The 26,282-nt window shown below is 37.3% G+C and overlaps 1 protein-coding gene and 2 long non-coding RNA genes across 4 annotated transcripts in view; all 3 read left to right on the plus strand.

Annotated features, from left to right (window-relative positions):
• LOC311077723 (uncharacterized protein) overlaps nucleotides 1-26,282 on the plus strand; it is a 118,210-nt gene that overhangs the window by 88,288 nt on the left and 3,640 nt on the right. The window contains exon 4 of the mRNA XM_084106335.1: nucleotides 26,074-26,151. Coding sequence (XP_083962461.1) covers nucleotides 26,074-26,151 — 78 coding nt within the window. The remainder of the gene's footprint in view (nucleotides 1-26,073; nucleotides 26,152-26,282) is intronic.
• LOC311078348 lies at nucleotides 3,289-4,080 on the plus strand. Its single transcript, XR_014605138.1, has 3 exons — nucleotides 3,289-3,373; nucleotides 3,641-3,702; nucleotides 3,834-4,080. It is a non-coding gene; the product is annotated as an uncharacterized lncRNA (long non-coding RNA).
• On the plus strand, nucleotides 23,795-25,687 carry LOC311077752. Of its 2 annotated transcripts, none has more exons than XR_014604971.1 (4): nucleotides 23,795-23,983; nucleotides 24,097-24,451; nucleotides 24,657-24,734; nucleotides 25,569-25,687. It is a non-coding gene; the product is annotated as an uncharacterized lncRNA (long non-coding RNA). The 2 variants fall into 2 exon arrangements; XR_014604972.1 differs by having other exon boundaries at nucleotides 24,097-24,397.

A 26,282-nucleotide genomic window follows, 5' to 3' on the forward strand; every position in this document is an offset into this window, starting at 1 on the left:
CTCAGGTCGTTTCCAAGACCTCGTGAGCATAGTTTTTAAACCGCCGTTTAAAATGGGATTTTTTATCCTTATAACACACATTTTAGGTTACAAATGTTCAATACCCAATAGCCATTACATTTAAATTCAATACTATAGACCACATGACCAAAACTTCATTCATTTCATTCGCGGACTCTCTTCCCTCCTTCGCCGGAGTCAACGCGAGATCCCCGCCCACCGCCATTTTAAAATGCCCCTCGGGTGTCATTGTACTTACCGGTCAAATGTCGTCTTCAAAGGGCGTGGACTTCAACGATGCGTGAAGAAGATTAAAGAGGACAAAACACAGTTTCCAGAGGTATTTATAACTTTATTTGACCTGGAAGTGATTCATTGTACATTTGATTCAAAGCGTCACTGTACGGATTCATGTTACGGAAGAGCCGCTGTACGGATTGTGATGCGGAACTGCTACACTTTGTAATCTTTGACTAGTATTAAGTCATTGCGTGTGCATAATATGGTGTTTGTTCTCCATTATCCACTATAACTGTTAAATGTTAACTTTGCTATTAGGCGACATAAAACTGATTGCCCAAGGTCGCTGCTGCCGTTACTGCATTTTCAAATAGATGGAGAGCGGGAACTTCAGAGCACGAGGCGAGCACCACAAAAACCATGGCTTCGCCCTCTAACGTTATATCGTCAGAACACACACTCGAATTAAGATGAAGAGAAGAGGAAATTCAAAGGTGGGTTTTATGTTTATGTTTAACCAAATAACAAAACGCTTTATAAAGCCTTACAGCTACTCAACATGAGATAACCGGTGTAACAGTTACATTGCGTAATTAGGTACGAATCGAGTCGGTGATATTAACTTAACAGTCTGCAAATATATTTTAAAGCAATTGAGTTTCTGTGTCGTGAGTACACATTTAATATTATTGTACACAAGGTAATTATTGTAAATGAATGCTTAACCAGAGGTGCCGGTGCACTTTACATTAGTCCACAATACTGTATGCAGTTGAACAACGTGACTGAACACCACCGAACAGTGACGTTACACAGATAAAATAGTTGATCACTCGTTCTCTGTGTTTAAATGAATGCGATTACCTGATTCTGCCCTAAGTCATATACAGGTCATTCATTTTAACAGAGAACTTTGTTGAAACTCAGCAAATGTGTGTTTGATTTTTAGATCATGAAGATGATGGGGGTAAACTGCCAGTGCTGGTCTCACTGATCATCACACATCTGAAAGTCATCCTGCATCCTCAGCTGCGAGGCAAGTATCAGTACAATGAGTTATTTGAGTTTTTGAATCTTATGATATTCTTTTTTTCTGGTGAGGTTGAATTTTTAGTCCTAAGAGTTTATTTGCCATAATGACAGAGTGATGTCAATCTTGATAAATCAGCAGGGACAGGATATAGACTACAACATCGGTCAGACGTTGGATTTTGGTTGAAAATGAAAGTCAGGTTGACGTCTAAATCCAATGTTTGTTTGACGTCAAGCTCCAACGTTGGGCAGTCGTTGAATTTTAGTTGGAATAAACCAAACAAAAAGGTGAAATGCATGGCCGTACACTTATTACCAGCTTGACTTAAAACTAACCAGATTTACTTTATTTAATTTCCGGTTACGTTTAATGAAATCATATTTTGCATTTTAAAGCCACCATGATGGTGGTTAGCATTTGCTTTAGTTGTGCTCTTGACCCTTGACTCTTTAATATAAAAAATTCTGACTGCTATAATTGTGTGTATATAAAGTACAATTGTTGTAGCTAAAAAAAGCCATGAGAAAATGAGATCAGGTGATGTTGGCTGTTTATTATTGATGACGACGATATCATCATGTAATTGTCTGAATCCCTGATCTTATTCAGTGTCTAATGCTTTGATTATATAGGACTTGTGGTTTTAATATTGTTTTATTCATAATAGAAGTCATTTGATTCTACAGCATATCTAGCAGTGTTGTTTATCAAATAATAAACTTTTTTTAAAACTATTTAGTGCACAAAAACCTTTCATCTATGGCATTACTTAGACACACACAGACATCAAGAAACTGCATATGAATCTCAACAATGGTGACAATCAAACAAAATATCCAGACAATCAGATCAACTCTGAGCATAAAACAAGCTACATAAAAATCCAGCTGCATGATTTATTAATGCCGCAATGCATGCTGGGAGATAAGGGTGAGTTTTGATTGGTAGTACCCAGCATGCACTGCAGCATGAAGCATTTCATTGATTGTCACCATTGTTGAGAGTCATACACTGATTCTTGATGGCTAAGTAATAATGTAGAGGAAAAAGTTTAATGCACTAAATGTTCTTAAAATACTTTATTATTTGATTAATAACATTGATCTCATGCTGTAAAATTAAATGGCTTCTATTATAAAACAACATTAAAAGACAATATTAATTAATTAATTAATTAATTAGTCCTATATAATCAAAACATTAGACACGGAATAAGATCAGGGATTCAAGCAATTACATGATGATGATTTCATCATCAATAAACCACTAACATTACCTGGGGCCTGTACCATGAAGGTAGCTGAACAAACTCGGGGTTACAGGATTAGTTTTGAGTTGACAAAACCAAACCGATGCAATCAGGCTTTATTGGTACCATGATGCAGCTCATCAACTTTCTCTGTCAACTCAGGCTTTGATCCTCAAGCTATGATTACCCCACGCGCGCGTGCACATAAAAGAGTGACGTCGACACTGAACAACCAATCGCGGGTAGAGCGAGAGCGATATATTTTTCTGCGGAGGAGCAAGAGATAATCATTCATAATTACGATGAATTTAAATATGTATTTCAAGCTCGAAACAATACGTTCTCTGCTGCCAAAGCAAGAGAAGACTGTTGGAGAAAGATTGCTGATTGTTAATGTGTAAGTTAAACAAATACGTTCTATATTTATGTAAAATTATGTATGTATATATGTATGCCTATATGTGTAATATAGCCTATAGCTTATTTTTATAATATATAAAAAATGTGCATGTATGTACTAAGAAAGATTAATATTCATTGATTTTTAGATGCAACCCCAACTCCAAATGTTCTTGGCAGCAGATAAAGACAAAATATAAAAATATAATTCAAAGGTTATTTCAAGGAGTTAATTCAAAGAGTATTTGCCACAACCTTTTATTACTTTTGTGAACATTTTATCACACTTGTTTGCAGCAAACAGAAATAAAGAGTTAAATTCAGAAAACCAGAATACACTGTGGCGGAGGAGTTGGCTCTGAGTAGCAATAAGGGACGGCCGATTATGGATGGGATTACAGGTGCTGTACAATCTGACCCTGGTGCTGGCTCCTCTAAGCAAGTAACACTGGGTATGTGTGCAATACATTACTACTTTTAAGTTTTAAATATGGCTGACTGTATGTTCTGCAGTAGAGGGAAATACAGTGTCCCTGTTGAAGCTAGCACACATTCACACACACACACACACACTATTAGGGTGAAGCAAATGATGAAGACACTCTGTCTGTGTGTTATCAGACAGTTGCTGAGGTGAATGCACTGGGCTTTTTATTATGGCAAACATTTGAATGTGTGGCATAAAAAAAGGGACTGGCCCTTACACATCTCTTTTGTAGGATTTTTCACAACCTGACCCAGAAACTGAGGCCTCTACCTCAATGGGCTTCAGAAGAAATGTGTAAGGATTTAAAACCCTTGACATAAATTACAGTCAGTCCTGTGTTTGTAGGAAGTCAATGAACTTTTTGTGATTTGATGAGCCTCCAGAAAACTTGTAATGATCATGTTTGTGGTGGAATTATGTTTCAGGTGGAAACAGACTCAGTCAGGGCCCTGTACAAAAGGAGTCTTGAACTAGACTGCACACTAAAGGAGCTGACTGTGAGCTGAGGAGGCTCCAAACAAAATCAAACAGCTGGATAAAACTGATCTCAGTATGTATATAGTTATATAGTATATATAGTATAACTTATTTAACCAAGTAACACTTTAGTATGAATATTTATTAATGCAACTTTCTCTTGCTCTCTTTCTCCCTCCCATCCCACAAAACCAATAAAACAGTTTGAGACATATCTGCAGTTTCAATGTGCTTTTATTAAGTGTAATATTGTATGGCGATTGCATCTACATCTGCACCAGCTGGGTGGTCAAGTGTGATCGGGTCAGTTTCATCGGGGAGAAGCTGGTTTTGTGTTGTTTCTCGCTCCTTTCTACTGGTGGCTATATTGTGCAGAATGGCACATGCTGCCACTATCTGTGATGCCCGCTCTGGTGACTCTGAAGCGCCAAACACAGTTGAAATGTGCCTTTAGGATGCCAAAGGTCATCTCTATCTTCACTCTGGTTTTACTGAGGGCCACACTGAAGTGGTGCTGTGGCCCTGTCTGAGGGTCATGATAGGGGGTTATTGTGTACACTGTTAGACCTTACCGGGTTTTTTTACAGTAAAATACTGGCAACACTGTTGCCAGTAAAATACTGTTAATTGTACAGTTCTTTACTGTAGTCTAGTTTGTTTCTGTAAAAATGCACTAAATTCTAATTCAAATGAACTAATTACACTTGCAGAAACCGACTGCCTTAAATTGACCAACTGTCATTTAAATGTATTAACTAAAATTTATAATGCATTAATAATGTGAGCAAAGTAAAACTGTGAACTTCTTTCATTTGAGACCACTAAAAAACTATTGTACATAAAAAGATTTCCACTGGCTCAGCAACTACACAGTCACCGCCTGTTAAATAAAGCAACATGCAGCAAATCATCAATGTTTGTAGATCTTCTCCTGGACTGAAGCACAGGCTCTACTCTTCTGCACAATGGTGACCCAAAAAATTAATTGTACAGTAAACTACTGGCAACAGTGTTGCCAGTATAAACCTGTTTTATAACTTACAGTTTATTACTGTAAAATACATTTTGTGGGTGTGTCTTTTTATCTTACACTGTTAACCCTTTCAACCCCACAGGGAAATCCACACTACAATGAGTAAAAAGTAACATTGAGACAGTGTTACAGTGAGATAATTAAGGGAATATGTAAGTGATTGTTGAGCATTAGTGATGAACGCCTGCTGTTAACAAGCAGAAACACTGAAGAAAAGAGAAACACAAGAACAGAAAATAGAGAAACACAATAACTACGACTGACTTCCAGCCATTACACATTATTACACTTATTATTAACCAGTATGACTTTATTTCTGTCATACAGAAGTTGTTATTGAAAATGTTTGTTTGAAGTTACCATTATAGAGATCAGTGCTTGCTTTAGTTGGGATGTTGATGCTAAAATATTCATTTTTCTTTTGCTGCTTGAGCTGTGTTTTTGCAAGTCACACTTGTGCACACACAGTTTATGAATGATTGTGGTTGTAATGTTTATGATGACAAAATCATCATATTGCCTGTTCATTCACTAAGGAATTAATTCTTATTCATTCAGAGTTTTATCCTCGATCAAAAGTGTTACATTAGCACCACTGTGAAACTACAGCAATAAATTACTATGACTCTTTTTTTTAACACATCATGCATAAACCAAAAAAAACAGAGCTACACTATGTTTTAGAAACACAGAGATATCACAATTTAGCACATTAATCTCAACAATGGTGGCAGTATTTCTTTTTTTTTATTATTCATGCAGCAGTGCATGCTGGGAGTTTTATATTATCCTGGAACCCAGCATGCATTGCGACATGAAACTTTTCACCATTGTTGAGATTCATATGCTGATTGTTGATATCTGTGTGTGTCTGAGCCAAGCAGGAGTAAAATAAAATTGAATGCACTATATGATTGTTATTTTTCAGAAGACCTGATTACAGAAATATTGATTTTATTTAGTAGATTCACAGATATATGCTAAATATGACATACCCATAATTTCAATGGATATATACAGGAATAATCTGAAAATCATACATGTCCAGGATGATTGTGACATCATCACAAAATAATAAAAAAACCTTATAAACTACCTCTTGACTTTTTCTTGCCATAACAAATGTGTTCTATAAACTCACTGTTACAGCAGCCAGAGAGAGATGAAAGGTAAGAAGTCCAGGGACAAGAGACCAACTAAAGCAAATACTGATCTCCATCATGGTGACAACAAATTTTATTATTAACTCAATCTTTGTTAATTCTCAACAAGAACTTTTGTACATGTATGAAAGAAATAATCGTAAACTGGTTTGTAAACTGGTTTCACACTCAGTGTGGCTGGAAGTCAGTTGTAGTTTTTGTGTTTCTCTTTTTTCTGTTCTTTTTTCTCTGTCCTTCAGTGATTCTGCTTATCAGGTGTTCATCAGTGTCCCAGTTCACTCACTTTTTTTCATTCACTCTGTCAAGTGGACTATATTAGTGAACTAATGTAGGGAATAGTGAATGAGGGTATAGAGTGTGATTGGGAAAACAGCCTCTGAGTGTCGATTTTGAGCACTGTTAATTTACAGTATATTCCTGTAGGCTATTTTTGTTTTCTACGGTATATTACTGTTTTAATGGAATATGGTATGATACTGTCTGAATTACGCCTTTTTTTACAGCAAGGGCTAACAGTGTAGGTTTTTCTATCTCAGTTTAAATGAACAGTGTTTTGTACTGTACCAAATTTAACTTGCTTTCCTCAAAGCGCTGACACAACACAGACTCATGGGAAATTTGTGAGACAAGCACTGGAGCCAGGCCATTTGACATCCAAACTTGATCATATGTTCATGACCACAAGTCGTCTGCAGATGAAATGTTTAGTAGATCATTGTTATATCTGTTAAAGTTACTATTAATTTAAAGATTCATCTCACAGAAAATAATCATCTCACATATTCACATCATCTCTACCTGAACATTAAGGCTGTGATAGGACTTCCTATTAACATAATCTGCCTCATGTTCCCCTAGAGCAGTGGAGATTGGAGCAATAGACTGCATACATGTTGCAATGACTTGGGAATCCTATCATAAGATTATCAGAAGAATAATAAAAAAGATTCAAAATAATTCTTAACATGTATTGTATTGTATAGTACATTTGTGAAATTTGCTTTTTGAGAAAAAAAAAAAGTGTTCATGTGATGTCACCCTATCAATATATCTTACCGGCAATTTTATAAAAGCCCTCTTTTATGGACGTGGTCGATAAATGTCCGGGGAACATTATTAGTTAAACTTTTCATGTACTCCTGCAGAGCGAGGACCACCTTGCGAATGGTTCGACAAACATATGTTTTCTCCTATAGCTTCTGTGCGTCACCGACCGAGCAAGAATGTGTCACTAACAAAAAAAAAAAAAAAATGCAACGCAATATTTGCGGTACAGTAAGTGCATGAATTCGACGTGTTAAATTCTTTATGTGCGGCTCAAGAAGTTCGCAAAGATAAGACATTCCTTCCGTGGAAAATCTGTATCTTTCATACAAGTAACTATCAGTTAAGGCAAGGGGATTTTGTCTGGCTAAAAACTCTTTCTCTACGAAGTGCTCGTCAAACAATTTGCGCTGAGATGTCCACAGGATTTGGAAGAAAAGGTGAAGTCATTGTAACAGACACTTGGAATAAGTTACGTCACCTATATGTTTCTTTGCTCTCAGCTGATTGGTCAAACTTCGGTCTGAGATCTTGAATCCAGAACATAACCTGCCCCGGTGCAGGTTAGCCGTGCAGCGTAAGATACCATGGCAACGAACACCGATTAAAGTCGAGCTACTTTCATAGTACCTAAAACCCAGGGTTGGCGGAAACTAAGCTGAAACATAGCTGGCTAGCCACCTAATCCGGCTTCATGGTACAGGCCCCTGATCTAATTTTCTCATGGCTTTTTTGCCACAACAAATGTGCTTTATAAACACACAATTATAGCAGCCAGAGAAAATTAACTAATAAGTAACTTACCAAAAAATATTTTATGTCTGTCGTCATCTACTCACGTTTTTTTCAGACCTTTATCACTCTGTGGAACACAAAACGTGAACTTTGGAAGAATGTTCTGATTTGTTCTTTTCATGTAGTGAAATTTTACAGAGCCAATCTTTTTTTAAACTGTAAAAGGAATGAAAAATCACCATAGAATAGGTCCACATGACTCATGCACTGTTTTCCAGGTTGAAACAATACAATAGCTTTGGGTGAGAAAAACCCTTTGATTATCTGTCTGGGTATTTCTCAATTCTCTATTATTCTGCATTTAAGATTGAATTGAGTGTCTAGAGCTCTATCCCTTTGTTGGTTACAGATGTCTCTACTCAAACCAATACTTTCTCCATCTCTTTTGTCCTTTATTCCAAATCATTTTCTCTTTCTCTTGAAATGATGTATATATGAGACTTATACTCTTGAAAGGTTAAACAGAAAAAAAGTACAAGTAAAAGAGAATACACTCAGCTGATCATAAAAATGTACAATCTTTCTGCTTGGCTTTTGAAGCCCTAATAATTTATGGGTTATGAAAACACTGGCTGAATGGACATTATTGCACATTATTACTCGGCAACCCAATTATACAGTTGAGTATTCCAGCTAGTCTTGTGTTAATGTGGTGTGTATTCTTCTCATTTCAGCTCCTGAGTCCATTTGGGCTGAAGGTCGAGACAGAACCACAGCGGGACTGTAACCTACTGGCCTATAAGACAGACATCACCCTGACAGCTACTGGCATGGATGCTGCATCACGTTTTTGAACTTTTTCACCTAGAGTTTAAAGTGTTCACCCCCCATAAGGAGTCTCCATTTCTTCATCTCTTGTGAGTGGATATAATTTAAAACATAACTGCTCATTACTTCTGAATTTACTTTGTAGTATATGTAGAATACATTAAAAGAAAAAAACTTTTAGTAATATTTTTAAGTAATGAAGTAATTGTTAAGTAATGTTGTTGTAATCCTGTTAATGTATGCACAGCGTAATTTGCAAACATATTCTTGTGTTGGACACGTGTTTACAGGTTATAGACATTTTAGAGGAGGTAGATACTGTGTATTTTAAAGGTGCTTATATGTTATATGAATATTTTATTTTTGTACATCATTATTACAGTGAAAAAAAATTGCTGTTTTTTTATTTGTAAATTAGCAACTGATTTTAACCATTGCACAGCACCACTTTATGACCAATAACTTTGTATAACTTTGTAGTTTGTTTTAGGTCACATGTGAAAACAAATGCAGGTTTATATTTTCTTTCAGATTATGTAATTTCTGCAATAAAGTCTGTATCATAGAATGGTCACTTCTTTGTTATTTTGTAGATGTTTGTTGTAACTAAATGCTTCAATGTAGATAATTCTATGGTAATACATCCAATTTTATGGTACATGATCCATGTTTTTTAAAACCATGGTTTGCTCCAAAATACCATGGTTACTATGGTCGTAATTAACTAGTTAACTACAGTTTTACTATAGTAAAACTATGGTTAATTTTCGTAAGGGACGGCAAACGGATCGTGCCAAAATCGCACTAAAATTGTGTAATCTGAACCAGGCAGGTAATAAACGTTTGACTTATCACGCAAAGAATCTATTAAAGCACTAAGACATGGGGACAGTAGGGGAGAGTGGGGTGAGTTGTGCCAGTTTTTACTCAAAGTGACTTTAAAGTGAGGCCATGGCAGTAATGCCTTCAACTTAAGGATGTACATATATTTCAGGATGTGGTGCATCCCTGAGAACAATAACTTTGGATCTGAAATAAATTGTTTCAGAAATATAGCTTTTGGGAAAAAAGTGGTCTCATGGCACAACTTGCCCCTGGTGCGGGGGAAGTTGTGCCTTTGGGGGAATACATTGGGGGTAAATTGTGCCAGTGATTTCTGAAGTAAAACAGAACATTTTAATGTTATGAACCGTAATGCTATATGAAAGCAAGATAAATTCAATACAAAATTACTCATTTAAGGTTTATTTAGATATTGTCACCCTGGAATACCATAGCATGCGGTTTTCCTACTATGGTCAATTGCATAGGGATTTTGTATTGAACATAACTCTGGATCACAGTGTCATAGAGACAAGGGGGCGGGCTCATTTTACTCAGACGACCAATCAGTCTCTCAGGATCATTGTGAAGCTATTAAGCTACGCCCTAGCAACCATTTAGAGCACCATAGCAACACAATATATGATATTTGTGAATCATTTCAGGCAAAAAGGCTTTGGCAATAGATGTCTGTTGACAGCGCTGTTTGTCAATTATGTAACATATAAGAATAAAGTGACTAGGCTCATTTCTAAACATCCTATTGTGACATAGGCCACTTAAAAACGGAATAAAACTTCTCTTTAATAACATAGTGCAAACTCAAAACTGAAATCAGTGTTAGCTAAATTAAACAAATAGCAGGCAGGCCTGAGTAAAACAATGATGAGGCATGCCCATCTCCTCACTTCTCAAGATTATCCCCTGTGAGTATGTAGGTCTAGGTGGTCTGGATCTGGCACAACTTAACCCAGGCCCTTTGGCACAAATCACCCCAGACCCACAAGTTTGAAAAACTAGCATGATCCAGCAGTTAAGAGCTAACATCATGCTAACTGTATAGACTCATTGTGTAGACTACTAAAGCACTAAAACATGTGTGAAATGTTTTCAAACTTGTCTATAATTGTTCAGACACTACAATCAAAAAACCTTAATCATAGATATTTTACTTTGAAAGGGAAAAAACAGTTTTTGCACTAAAATGTGCTTAACTCTCATGCCATGTGTCTCTCTTCTTTGGAGGACGAGTAAAAGTGATTGCTTTTCAAAATTATGTGGTCACATGACCAATTTCTTCTATGGTTTTCCAGAAACAAGGGTGGAACTACTTCCCCCCCTGGCACAAATCACCCCACTCTCCCCTATAGCTAACATTCACATTTGAATATTTATCGCAAGTCATATCGTCATCGCAATATTAAACAATGTTATCGCACATCGCAGCATTTCCTCATATCGTGCAGCCCTATAAGATATGTTGTACCTTATTTGCAGTGATGAATGTACGAAACTAACGTTAAATAAATAAATGTCTACATGCAGCCTACAATTTTAAGTCACTTGTAACATTAACGTTACTTTATTTGAGCTTTTTTCTGCTATTTTACTCCTAATCCACTATAGCAAAGAGACAAAACTGCATTTTTTTTTTTTTTTACTTCACTGCATTCACTTACAAAATACTTTTCATTTTCAGCTCAATAACACAAAATATCACTTGAAATAATTTCGGAATAGCCTTATAAGTTATGCACTTACCTCAGACAAATGCAAAGACGTTCTTCCGAGCTGATGGCCTCCCGGTAGTTTGTGTCTCTCTTCGAAATAGAAGGTCCAGTTTTCCGGAACAACGTCTCAAACTGTGTCCTGACTCCTGCTCATCCGAAAAATACTCCTTGAACCGGCTGCCGTCCAACTTTAGTTCTTGGACCAGACGATGGTACTCTCCGAGATGTTTTCTCGCTCTCAAGATATCATGAACCCACATAGACCGGCGCGTCCGTCCTCTCTGTCTACGTGGTTCAGCCATCCCTTCATCCAAAGCAAGGACCAGAGCAAGTACTCTACACTGTGTCGACATTTTTAGACAAATTATCTGCGAAATCAGTTACAAGTAAACTGTGCAGCGGATACTCTGTATCATAGAAACGAAGCGTCTCAACTGAAAAAACGCTACTCTCAAGCGCCCACAGCTGGGCGTTTTTAGCAGAGCGCCTAGCGTTTTCAGCTTTTTTTTATTTATTTTTTTAAATTTGGATAATCTCTTAATATAATATTCCATACATTGTCAGAGCTTGGTAGACAGATAACTTTTATATTTGTAGATGCTATTAGACAGATTAATTCATATATTATAATTAATGTTATTTATGTTATTTATTAATTTATTGTTTATAAATATTAATAATATGCATAATAAATTATGATCCTATCTGTCATACACAATTTACGGCATTTAAACGTGACAGTTTGACATTTGATTCTATGTTTACAGCTGACATTCACAAATATGTAGGCCTACATCAAAAATATAAATGTGTATATATATATATTCAAAGCTGAATATGTCTCATGAGATACTTTAATGTGCAAATTAAACCATGTTATTATGGATTGCAAGTGAATCATATATTTTATTTCATTATTATTATCACATTTCAGTTCATGTTCGCACTTTTAGTTTGTATTATTTTATTTGTATTGGTTCCTGTTTTCCTTTGTTCTTTTCCCGCCACTCATTAGTTGCCATGGACACCTTGATTATGAGTTTCAGTTCAGCTGTATTAGTCATGATCTCGTTAGTCATGTCAGCTGTGTCTTGTTTCAAACAAGATCCGCAGCTTCACCGAAACACGCCTCTCTGGATCAACGTCACACAAACCCATCATTTCACCAACAAATGGAAGTTTTATCAGAAAACGAATCAGAAGGAAATCACTGGAAACTAGCGAGATCGCAAAACAAACATGATAAAAGTGGCCGTTTGTTGGCATTTCTGTTGTTTACTTGAATATTTAAAACCCAAGCATCAATATTTTATGACAGGTTTACAATAAAAAGTGATACATTGATCATAATGAATTCATTTCTGTCAAGACTGCACATTAGTCACACAGAAATAAATATATTTTACAAAAGAAAGAGGATTCAGTCGCGTCTGTTTCTGTTTATTTGGTAGTTACTAGGGCTGTGCGATATATATCGTGAGATTGTTATGCGCATCTCGTCAGTAAAGCCGGTTCCTTGATTAGTAGTAAATCACCATCACCTGCTTTCAGATGGAGCGGCATTTACTACAAAGAGCCGTAGTTAACTGACAAGCTGAGCCATATCGCATTAATATCGCGGACGTATCGCCAGCGATATTTAATGCGATATGGCTCAGCTTGTCAGTTAACTACGGCTCTTTGTACACAGCAAACACTCCTGTCTTAAATTAACACTCCTGGGAGTGTATGAGTCCACACTCAAGAGTGTTGAAGTTAATGATATAATTAAGTGATTAATTTAGTGATGATTGAACGTTATTGAAGACACCTGATGTTAACAAGCAGAATCACTGAAGGAGAAAATCTCAAATTGTAAGCCACCGTTATGACGATCAGTGGTTGCTTTAGTTGGACTCTTGACCCATATATTATTAACTTTAGATTTTGTTTGTCTGTTGTTTCTTAATTATAATCACCAGTTGAACAAAGAAAAAAGTGATCTGATGGTATTGGTTATATTATGACAATCATCATTTGAACTTGATCACTGAACTCATTAAAATCCTTCTTTCTGACTTCGATTTATGTTGTTGGTTACAGCATAACTGTGAATCTGCATAAATGCCCAGAATTTTTGATATAATATAAAGGATTTCTTAAAAGTTGTTTAAAAAAAATCATTATTTTAGGCACACACAGACGTCAAGATTCAGTCTATGCATCTCAACAATGGTGAGGAGCAGAATATTCAATTAGGAAAAGTAAATTACAAAGACAATTCAGATCATAATTTATTCATACCGCAATGCATGATGGGAGCCATTAATGAGTTGTGATTGGTGGCAGCCACTGCAACATGCTTTATTATTGTCACCATTGTTGAGATTCACAGGCTGATTATTGATGTCTGTGTTTTAAATGAATTTATTTGAATGTCTTTTGATCTGAACAATATTTATTAAATATTTAGAATTATAAGTAAAATACTGATAATCATAGGCTGAAGAATCACTAAACTGCTGCTAACAAGTTAAATCAAACTATCTCAATAAGTTTCCTTTTTGAGATCACAGCATGATTATGTCAAAACATAACCAACACTATAAGATAACACTTTACTTTGTTCATTTAACTGTTATAAATCAATAACAGCAGACGAACAACAGTAAATATTAAAGTAAACATATAATGGTCTAGAGCCCAACTAAAGCAAACACCCATCACCTTAATGGTAACTTACAATTTGTGATTTTCTTCTTCAGTGATTCTGCTTGTTAACATCAGGTGTCTTCAATAATGCTCAATCATCACTAAATTAATCACTTAATTATCTCATCAGCCCTAAATGCTGCTCCATCTGAAAGCAGGTGATGGTGATTTACTACTAATCAAGGAACCGGCTTTACTGATGTTAAACTGCAATGGTAACGCTTCTGAAAAGCAAGTTAACCAAACGAGTACGTGCCTCTACAAATGTTCACAGCAATTTCCTTTCAAAGATTGATCATGTGATCAGAGAGTTGCATTATGGGTAGTGTAGTTTGTCTTCTTACTAGTGTTTGTCTGATAGAGTTGAACTTTAGTGTTTTCTGTTGTTGTTCTTGTTGTTTCAGTTTCTATTTGATGAGTCGCTGACAGAGAGAAACACCAGTGACTGTGAATCATGCAGTGAGAACATGAACACATATAAACTCTAAAGCTCTACATTCACACACAAACCATTCACATCATGTGAATATGAACAAACGTTTATTGATGCACTGATTACTTTCAACTGAAAATATTTTAATGTTCATTCTAAAGACACTCTTATCCAAAGCAATTTGTACATTTTAATAACCGGGAGCAAACATCTGAGGACTGAACCTTCAGTCTTCAACAACTTTAACACATTTAATCTCAAAGGAATCATCTAATATATATAAATGACTTCAAGTACATTTAGAAGCACAATATTCAAAAAAAAAAGAGTCATAAAGAGCGACAGACAGAGGAACTGACCTGATTGTGGACTCAGTTCTGTTGTACTGAAAGATGACGGTGTTTTTGAAGAAGGGCTGATGGTTGAAACTTCCCACATAGCAACATTGTGTCGGCCCAGATCCGGCCCACATCTGGCACACGTGGAAAGATGATCTGGCCCACATGCAGCGTGGTTCTACGGCACTTGAGTGGCCCACTCCTGTTTGCCAGATCTGGGCCACAAGCAGGCCATAGCAATGCCACATGTCAGCCAAGAGCAAAGAAATAAACCAGAACTGGACCTTATCTGAGCCACAAAGTCTGTGTATATTAAATATGAAGTCATCTCAGCCTTAATAAGTTAACACAAAGAATCACTGAAAGAAAGAAGAGAACAGAAAAAAGAGACAAGCAGAAACACAAGAACTACAACTGACTTCAGACACAGCCTTAGATGAAATCAACTGAAATAAAAGAAGACATTAAATCTGTGAAGATCTCAGCAGAGGAGGACTAAACAACTCCACAAACAGCATTACCAGCTTCACTTATTACTAACCAGACTGACTTTATTTCTGTCAGACGTCTACAAAAGTTTTTATTGAGAATTAACAGAGGTTTAACTCTAATGTGTTTCATTTGAAGTCACCATAACAGTGATGAGTGCTTCCATTAGTTGGGCTCTTAACTCTTCTTATATCTTTTGTCTTCGTTGGCCACTATGACAGTGTGTTTGTCAAACACATTTGCAGCAGCAAAGAAAGCTAAAGTGAAATGAGATCAGGTGATGATGGTTACCTGTTGATGCTTTTATAATCATCATGAAATAACCTGTTTCACTGATGTCTTTGGAATCTAGCAATTGTTTTGTTCCATTAATATATTCTCATCACAAACCCTGTGTTACTGCAGCGTGAGGTCCAGTAATATTATAACAATCAGTTAGAAGATTTTAATGAACATGAGCACGAAAATTGAAGCAATGGTGACACACAGAGATATGAGAAATCAGCACATGAATCTCAACAATGGTGACAATATATATTTTTTTTAAATAAACAGAATAATTCAGAACATCACTGAAAAGCTACTAAATGTCACAACAAAAACAACAGCAAAAAAATAAAAGCAAATATTTAGAATCAAACAAAATTATAGGACAATTCAGCTGCATAATTTATTCATGTTGCAATGCATGCTGGGAGTTTTGTACTATGATGGTACCCAGCATGCATTGCAGCAAGGTACTTTTGATTGTCACCATTGTTGAGATTCATACGTTGATTATTGATGTCTGTGTTTGTCATCGAACTGTAATGTTTCATGCTCATGTTTGTTAAAGTCTGCTGACTGATTGTAATAATATTGCTGGACCTCACGCTGCAGATGTTATGTATGCAGATGTATGTAATGTGAATATATTAGTTGAACAACATAATTTTTAGATTTCAAAGACATCAGTGAAACAGGTTATATCATGATGATTATAAAACCATCAACAGGTAACCATCATCACCTGATCTCATTTCACTTTAGCTTTCTTTGCTGCTGCAAATGTGTTTGACACACACACTGTCACAGTGGCCAAAGAAGACAAAAGATATAATAAGAGTTAAGAGCCCAACTAATGGAAGCACTCATCACTGTTATGGTGACTTCAAATGAAACACATTAGAGTTAAACCTCTGTTAATTCTCAATAAAAACTTCTGTAGACGTCTGACAGAAATAAAGTCAGTCTGGTTAGTAATAAGTGAAGCTGGTAATGCTGTTTGTGGAGTTGTTTAATCCTCCTCTGCTGAGATCTTCACAGATTTAATGTCTTCTTTTCTCTTCAGCTGATTTCATCTGAGGCTGTGTCTGAAGTCAGTTGTAGTTCTTGTGTTTCTGCTCGTCTCTTTTTCTGTTCTCTTCTTTTCTTCAGTGATTCTGCTTGTTAACAGGCTTATTAAGGCTGAAATTACTCCATATTTAATATACACAGATTTTGTGGCTCAGATAAGGTCCAGTTCTGGTTTATTTCTTTGCTCTTGGCTGACATGTGGCATTGCTATGGCCTGCTTGTGGCCCAGATCTGGCAAACAGGAGTGGGCCACTCAAGTGCCGTAGATCCACGCTGCATGTGGGCCAGATCATCTTTCCACGTGTGCCAGATGTGGGCCGGATCTGGGCCAACACAATGTTGCTATGTGGGTTCAGTGGTCTTTTCATCTGAAGGGTCACAGGAAAGATCAACTTAAAACACTGACACTGAAGTTCATTTAAAATACATACAATCTTTCATTTAATCTCTGTTTTAATCATTCTTGTTTCTTATTGAGCCAAAGAAATCCAGTAAAGTCACTTTAACGCACTACCAAGTCATAGTTATAGTGACAATTGGACCCTAATATGAAGTGTGACCAAAACATGGGAAATCTTTTCTTTGTACTTTTGTCAGTAAAATAAAGTTGAAACAGAATTAACAAATCACAGATTCTTCATTTTTATTGCATTTTACAAAATTATCCAACTTTTCTGGATTTGGGGTTGTACAAGATTAATGACTTGATCTCTCACTCTCAGCTTGTTTCCATGCAGTTCATTTCTGCTATTAACAAATGTGATCACTTACCTTCTTCAACCAGCAACAAAATCTCTGAATAGACATCAGGCAAAGGCACAGTCCTCTCCACACCACACCAGTATTTGCCTTTATCTGCTGTTCTCAGATCAGTGATGGTGACGGTGAAAACTCTGGCCCTCATGTTGTCAGTCAGAGAGAATCTCTCGTCTTTAGCTGGAGATCCTGATTTAACCATGATGTTTTTATTTCCATAGTTACACTCCCCTTTACACAAATACTTTGAATTTGGTTCATATCCAGATTCATATGAGCATCTGATGTCAACTCTCTCTCCTCTGTATCCAGTAATTGTCTGTGAAGCTCCAACAACAACAGCTGAAAACACAAATATCATTATATAGAGCTGTTATGTGTGAGCAAGAGACATAAGCAGGCCAGAATAATAACTGACAAATATCATCCATATGAGTCTGATGATCATGTGATAACAGAGGAAAAACAAGAGAAGATGTCAAACTCTGTGTAAAAGAGCTGAGAGTCTTAAACTCACCTGTACAGATGCTGGAAAAGAGCAGCAGGACGTCCAACATGATGAAATTTGACAAGCGTTTCGCTTAAATAAAAGACCAAATTCTGTGTGACAAACGTTACTGTCGTTCTCTTCCGTACTGAGAGAAAGAGCTCATATGTGATGTTTCACTATACATGAGCTATAGGTCAAAGTATAAGGAAGCGAGAGAGAGAGAAAGAGAGAGAGAGAGAGAGAGAGAGAGAGAGAGAGAGAGAGAGAGAGAGAGAGAGAGAGAGAGAGAGAGAGAGAGAGAGAGAGCAATGCATGAGCTTTGCTAATATTTATACCAAAGTTCAGATCAGATCAGGAAGAGTATTTTAATCATGTCAAAAATATATTTTCTAAGAATCAGCTCTGGCCTCTTGGTTTTATATTCTGCAAGCGTAGCTAAACATTGTGGTTTTAACACTATAGAAGCAGCGAGAGCCAAATAAGTATTTTCATAATGTCTGGACTTTCTGCTAAACTCATGCGACAGCGAATATTACACCAGATACCAGACTTTGCAGGGGAACATGTCTCACTTTTTAGAGAAGTGACAGCAGGATAGACATGTACTCTGTCAGAGCAGAGGTCTGGTTTGAATAGGATATATGAGTATATTATATCAAAATATACAATAGACAAAAAAGATTATTCATAAATTAATGAATACAAGAATAATATATTTGAAAGGATTAATCCTGCAAAATAACAATAAAAGAATAATCCTAATAGACACAAGCATACTTTTTTTCTTATACACCAATTTCAAAACATGTTAATTACATGTTAAGCGCTTATGAAAAAAAAAAGTAAAACATTTTAAGGAAACAATCGTTGCCAAACACTGTTTCTCCATCATATAAGCTCTGAGAAGAGTTGCATTGTGGGAAATGTAGTGTGTTTTGCTGAAGCCTCAAAGCTCTTCCTGTGGCTGTAGTTTCACTTCCTGTTTGCCCAGTAATGCCACAAACATCTCATGATTAACTGAAGCAAAAGGCCTCCTAGTATTATAATGATAAAGTTATTCATTAGTTAAAGCTTCTCAATAGCAGTTGTTTTTAAAATCCTCCAAAAATCTGTGGCATTTATACTTTGTTTTTATCAGAATATGCAGCTTCTTTAAATGGTCATGAATGGAGAAGTCCGCTCTTTGGCTGCATATTATTGTAGTTACAACATCAAACAGCAGGAGCGAACAGATGAAACTAACCAGACAAATCCATATACACATTAATAACTATAGACATACAAAATAATAATAATAATAATGAAACAAAATGTATTCTTACTTGCAGTTCAGAATAACATGGTGAAATGTGTCCATTACACTAAAGAATATAAACATCACATGAAGATTCAGCTTTAAACATTGAATAGATTTACCTTATTTCTATGATCCATATTTCTGTATGTCAGCTGTAAACATATCAGGATCAAATATAACACTGCTACAGGACTGATAATTACATTTAACAAGACCATAATCAAGACATAATGAATCTGGTCTTAATTCCTGGAATATTCCTCTCATCTGATGTCGAAAGTGCACGATAAGTTACTGTCTCCCAAAAGAAAGAATCGACTCTGAAGCACCTAAACGAGTCGTCAGTAACTCCAGTCTCACTTCTGTGACATATATACGTAACGCAGTAACACATTTGCATAATGCCTGCCTATGGTTTTCATTGGCTGCACCACATTCAAAATGGGGAAATAAACATATTAATTTGTGTCTGAAGAAAAGTCTTGAGAATATAAAGCAACTGATTCCCTCCACACTGACCTCTGATGGACAACATGAGAATATGAACCAATATTACACTTTAATACATGTTTATTGCATCACTGAGGCGACAGAATCAAACTAGATCACGGCAAAGTGATGCAGTCTAACGTTAACCTGCTGAAGACTTCATAATGACTGATACGACAGACTAAGTGCAAGTATGAAAGACACACTGACCTTTCCATTCCTTTAGGTGTGTAATTGTATTTTAGAAAAAAAGCTTTTGTTGTAAATCTATTACATGTACAGCATCTCCACACATTTTACAACACAATTATAATGGGCCTTTCACACAGGGTGCACATCACTGGCGTGCTCACACGCACGCCGCGGTCAAAGTTCAAAATAGTTCAACTTTTGCCGCTGCGCTCTGTGACGATTACCAGCGCGGCCAATAGAATCGGGGGATCCAAACAAGCACGGAAATCAAAATGGATGAACGGCTAGTACTGTGTGTGTCGGAATTTCCTGAGCTGTACGATACAAGTTTGAGGTCGTATAGGGACATCGTCAGGAAAGCTGTCATGGAGACATATCTCCATTCAAGTTGGCATGTCAGGTGTGTAAATAGCTTGTTGTAGATATGCAATATGGGCGATCACCTGGTGATCTGTCTAGATGTAACCGGGTGGTAAATGCCTTTAAAGTTTGTTTTTCTCCCTTATGTTAAAGTCTTTTATTTAATTATTATTTTCCATGTTTAAATATAAAAAAAAACAGAGACCTGTATTTCTTTGGAGTCATCAGTGGGTGGCGCTTGGTGTGTTGCGCACGAAAACGCGTTTGCGCTCTTGCCTCACGGCATCCGTAGTATATTTTGTTGGTGAGATGTGCAGCGGGCAGTGCAAGAGAGACGCGCACTTTTGAGATATTGTCGACAATTTGAGTCATCCATGGGTAAATACAATGTTTTGTAAATATATTGTTGTTTAATACCATTTGTGGATGTATATTTTGTGTTGATTCGGAGAACTGTCATGGTTGGGAAGTTATGTTGTGTGTAATGTCCACGATGATATGACGTCACTCCATGCGGTATAGGCCATGTTATTTGGCGTTATGCCAAATGTGATATACTTCATCTTTTCCATTTGTTTCAGGTGTTTCACATTTCTTTGAACAGTATTCCCACTGCCGTATTGTATTGTATCGAAAAGTTTTGATACTCTTATTTTTGATTTTCCTTTTCTTTCTTTGCATTTTAACGGTTGTGTTATTACATTGCCGTGTTTAAGAGTCTTGTGTTTATCATACACAAGTGGACTGTGATATTCAGCTGGTTTTAATTGTCACCAGCTCTGTGAACCCCATTCATTTAATTTTGTTTTTTTTCTGCTCTTTTCTGTTTATTCTGTGAACATTTAAGAACCGGAACTGTTTCTTATCAATTAAATTGATAAACCACATTTGAAAATCAGTAGTTTTTATTTTATATCATTAAAGGAATAAACTTAAAGTAGATAGAACCCCTTAAATGTGTTCCTGGTGGTAAACCTAAATCCCCGGTCACATATACGTTATTAGATATAACTGTTATACATAGAGCGAATGCACGGGCAGCATGTGTTAAAAGCCTTTTTTCCTCCTGAATTGTAAAGTAAATTATATTAAGACATCCTATGGTATGCACGATCGTCTCATAGACAGACAGATTTACATTAAAAATAGTTGTGTTTTAACAGTCAGGTAACTTGTAGGTAGGCAATGTGTGTAAACAGTTTTTTAATATGTGTCCCCCCATGAATGAACTCTACACCTGTTAAATTACGTGGAGTAGAGGTATAGTTTTCAAATGTGTTATTAAAAAAGATAAAATCCTTTCTTAAATTAGAGGATGAGTGTAAAAAAGAGATGGACAAATCTCAGGGACAGGTATATAAAGGAGAGAAAGGCTATGAGGGAGAAGAAGAGTGGTGCAGGGGCAGAACAGAAGACCACATGGAGGTATTTCTCCATAATGAGTTTTTTGGAGCCTCATGTGAAAGAGAGGGCCACTTCATCTAATATGACCCCATCCCTAGAAGAGAGATTGACCAGCTCCCAGGTTACCGCATCACCCCTGGCTCCTCAGTCATCACCACCTGGCACCCCACCACCTGGTGCCCTAACTGAAACCTTGACCCTTCACCTGACTGGTGTATCTCCCAGCACCCTGTTTACCCCTGCAGTTCTGGCTGTTGAGTCTTCTGAGACTCTGTCTGACCCTCCTGATGTGTCCTGGGGGCCACCATCTACCTCGGCACCTCATGTATCACATGTCCCTGCAGCACCACAGGGATCGACGAGGAACAAAAAAAGGAAGGGGCAGAATGATGAATTCGAAAACCAGCTGATGAATGTTCTCAATCAGTCTGCAGATGAGGAGGAGCTTTTTCTATTGAGTCTGGCACCACATCTCAGAAACCTGTCACTTGAAAAAAAGCAGTGAACTTAAAATCGAGTTCCTCATTACTTTACATAGGGCTGAGTTTACCTGAGAGATAAATTCTCGATTAATGAATGATTAATGTTTAATGTTTTGAATAAATGTTATATTCTAAAAAAGAGCTGACTTCATGATTCTTTTTTTGATTCAGATATTGCAGTTTAAAATAAGTGAGTGGCTCTTAAAAGAGCCTTTGTTTTATGTTGATGGGATGCAAAGACGACAGGTGAGCACATCAGCAGTCTAGGTTGTGTTGCCAGGGCACTTCACCAGTGGCAGAGGAAAAGTAGCTGTTAAAGGACTCTCGTACAGCTACGGCCTCTTGGGTGGAGTTGTTGGTGCCTACTCTCCTTCCACGTGTAAGTGCAGGGATGTGATGTTCATCTACTGGGACTTCTACTGTGGAGTTCCACCTCTGGAAGTTATGAAGGACCACTGTTGCTTTCACAATAGCATCCACATTTGCAGAGCTCCAATCACCCGGTGGTAGATTCTCCATTGTGCAGCAAGAATCCCAAAGGCATTCTCAACTACTCTTCTGGCTCGTGAAAGGCGGTAGTTAAAGATCCTCTTTGGTTGGGAGAGCCCAGCCAGCAGAGCCATGTGGGGCCCAAATGGGTTTGACCTGGGCTATCTAACTGGGACCCAGCCAGTTTTGCACCCAGTTTCCATGTAGGCCCCACATGGATTTGCCCAGATGAAATGAACACTGCTTAGTGTGCACACTACAGGCTGTTTAATGTAACACTTAATCAGTGTTGGAGGTAATGAGATAATTAAGTGATTGAAAAATGATTTTGTATTAGTGAAGAACACCTGCTGTTAACAAGCATAATCACTGAAGCAAAGAGAAACACAAGAACTACTTCCAGCCACAGCCTTGGATGAAATCAACTGAAGATAAAATACATTACATCTCTCAAGATCTCATTAAACAACTCCACAAACAGCATTACCAGCTTCACTTATTACAAACCAGACTGACTTTATTTATGTCAGACATCTACCGAAAAGAATTAAGAAGAGACTTAGATGTTGATTACTTATTTGAAAGTAATAGTTTGATTTGATGTTACCATTGTGGCGATCAGTGTGTGCTTTAGTCAGGCTCTTGACTTTTCAACATTTGTTTTTTTCTAACAGCTGTGTCTGTTTGTTATGGCGAGAACAGCAAGAGAAAATATAATCAGATGCTGTAAGCTGATTGATGATAAGAATATAATCATCATATATTGGCTTAACTCATTGATATTATGTGGGAGGTTTATATGGGTAGTATGTTATTAATTCTGTTTTATTGTTGTGATTCTACAGCAAGAAAATAATAGAATTTAATCAGAACATCAAATGATTTTTAACACACCATTTACATATTTTGGGCTCCTGTGAGTTATACTCGCACACAGGCATCAAGAATCAGCATATGAATCTCAACAATGGTGACATGCTTCATAGTGCAATGCATTCTGAGTGCATCATACAAAACTTATCCATGGCTCCCAGAATGCATTGCACCATTGAAGCATGTCACCATTGTAATCGCCACAATGGTAACATCAAATCAAACTATTGATGTCAAACTATTCAACATGTCTTGAAAATATATATTAAAAAAGAGCAAAAGGGCAACAGAAAGCACTCAAACATGTTAAAGACAGAACAGAAACAGGTTGTGGTTGATGAATTCACAGTTCATTTCCTGGTCAAAACTGAGAGGCGTTTTCACATCTAACGCCACATGAAAACACAGACACACAGTCAGTGAACAGTATGAGTTTGACGATCAACACGTTAGAAGAGAAACAAGCGTATTATTTTCTCTCCACTGATAGATGAGAGCAGTATTATTGCTGTTTGAGTTTCAGAGAGTCGTGTGAGGAACTACTGAGAGTTTCAGACTGATTTTCTGAACTGAACTGATGAAGAAATGAAGTTTCCACTGATAGTTTGTGTGTTTCTGCTGACGGGTAAGAGCTGAAGATCTCTACTAAAAGTGTTTATTATCTAACATTATGGTGTATGTTATCAGTGTATATGAGTAAAGCAGTGTGTGTGTGTGTGTGTGTGTGTGTGTGTGCAGTGAACAGTTCACTGTCTGAGGGCATTACAGTGAGAGGAACAGAGGGACGACGAGTGATCATTACGTGCCCTTATCCAGGAGGATATAAAAAGTCTTTCAAATACTTCTACAGAGGAATTTACATTACGATCTGATGGAAAAAAAACTATATATATTAGTGGCAGATTCTCACTGAAGGATAATCCTCAGACCAGATCATTTACAGTGACCATCAGTGACCTGAAGAGGGAAGATGCTGGACCGTACGGATGTAGAGCTGGATGGATACTCTACACAGATATCCGGCTAAATGTGATCAGAGGTGCCTGATATTCAACACTTAAATCTGCAGTCCGTAACTTCTGCCGCTCTAGAGGTTAATAAACTGCTGCGTCTGAAGAACATTGAGCCGGAGCTCCTTCTCTCTGTTTGTGTCTATAAATGTAGTACATTTTGAACACAAAAAAAGTTAAAGTTAAAGTTAAAGTTAAGTTAGCTTTAACACCAATCTGCTTCATCATTCATATTTATTGTTTTATGAATATATGTATTATGGCGTGACGCTCTTCCTCATTTCTCAGCTCCAGAGACAAAGACACGTGTCCAGATCTCAACATCCAGCATTAGTCCGTATAGCAGCACTGAACACACCAGCACAGGTACACACACACACACACACACACACACACACACTCTGACATCTACACTGTCTCTCTCACACACACACACACACACACACACACACACACACACTGACATCTGCACCAGAGCTGCCAACTCTCACGCATTCACTGTGAGACTCAGGCTTTTCACACACTCTAACAACACACATCATATATATTTATACTGACATCTACTCTCTCTCTCTCTCTCTCTCTCTCTCTCTCTCTCTCTCTCTCTCTCTCTCTCTCTCTCTCTCTCTCTCTCACACACACACACACACACACACGCACACACACACACACACACTCTGACATCTACACTCTCTCTCACACACACACACACACACACACACACACACACACACACACACTGACATCTACACTCTCTCTCTCACACACAAACACACACACACACACACACTGACATCTGCACTCTCTCTCTCACACACACACACACACACTCACATCTGCACTTTTACACACACAACCACACACTGACATCTACACTCTCTCTCACACACACGCACACACACATACATCTGCACTCTCACACACACACTGGTATCTGCACTCTCACACACACACACTGACATCTGCACTCACACACACACACACACACACTGACATCTGCACACACACACACAGACATCACATGCACAACAACTCTCATGCATTCACCGTGAGACTCACACAATTGACACTTTCTCACGCCACACATCATATGTATTTATACTGACATCTACACTCTCACATACACACACACACACACACACACACACACACACACGCACTGACATCTACACTCTCACACGTCCATTTTCTCACGCACAGATAAATCTTGCAGCGAAGAGGACGCGTCCAGCAGCGTCACAGATCATCAGATCTCCTCAACAGGTCCTTCATCTCTTTCTTCTCAACATCTCTTCAGCCTTTAATATGCTTTATCTCTGGTTATTTCCTCACCGGACACAGGTACACATCTCTCCACATCTCACCGTCCGTCTCTCTTCCCAGTTACACTTTATCACTTTCTTTATTCTGCTGTTTCTGAGTAAAATCATCTCATAATGACAGTAATAACATGAGTCCAGCTTTACGTGGGTTTGACAGAGACTTTTGAAAGTGACTCTGTATCAGTTCAGATAATAAAGTGTCTTCTAAATGAACATTTATAATGTGATTATCAGTGATCAGTGATGTGAACAGAAAACACAACATTTGTTCATATGCAGCAATAGCAAACAGTGTTAAGTGTGTGTTTGTCTATTATTATTATGTGTTATTATATCACTGCATGAGCGACACATTCACAGTCACTGGTGTTTCTCTCTGTCAGAGACTCATCAAACAGAAACTGAAACAACAAGAACAACAACAGGAAATACTACAGTTCAACTCTATCAGACAAACACTAGTAAGAACACAAACTACACTACCCACAATGCAACTCTCTGATCACATGATCACTCTTTGAAAGGAAATTGATTTGAACATTTGTGGAGAAAATGCACATATCAGATTTCATGTGGTTAATTTGGTTTGACA

The sequence above is a fragment of the Abramis brama genome, assembly GCF_963993115.1.
Source record: "Abramis brama genome assembly, chromosome: 2".
Classification (NCBI taxonomy): domain Eukaryota; kingdom Metazoa; phylum Chordata; class Actinopteri; order Cypriniformes; family Leuciscidae; genus Abramis; species Abramis brama.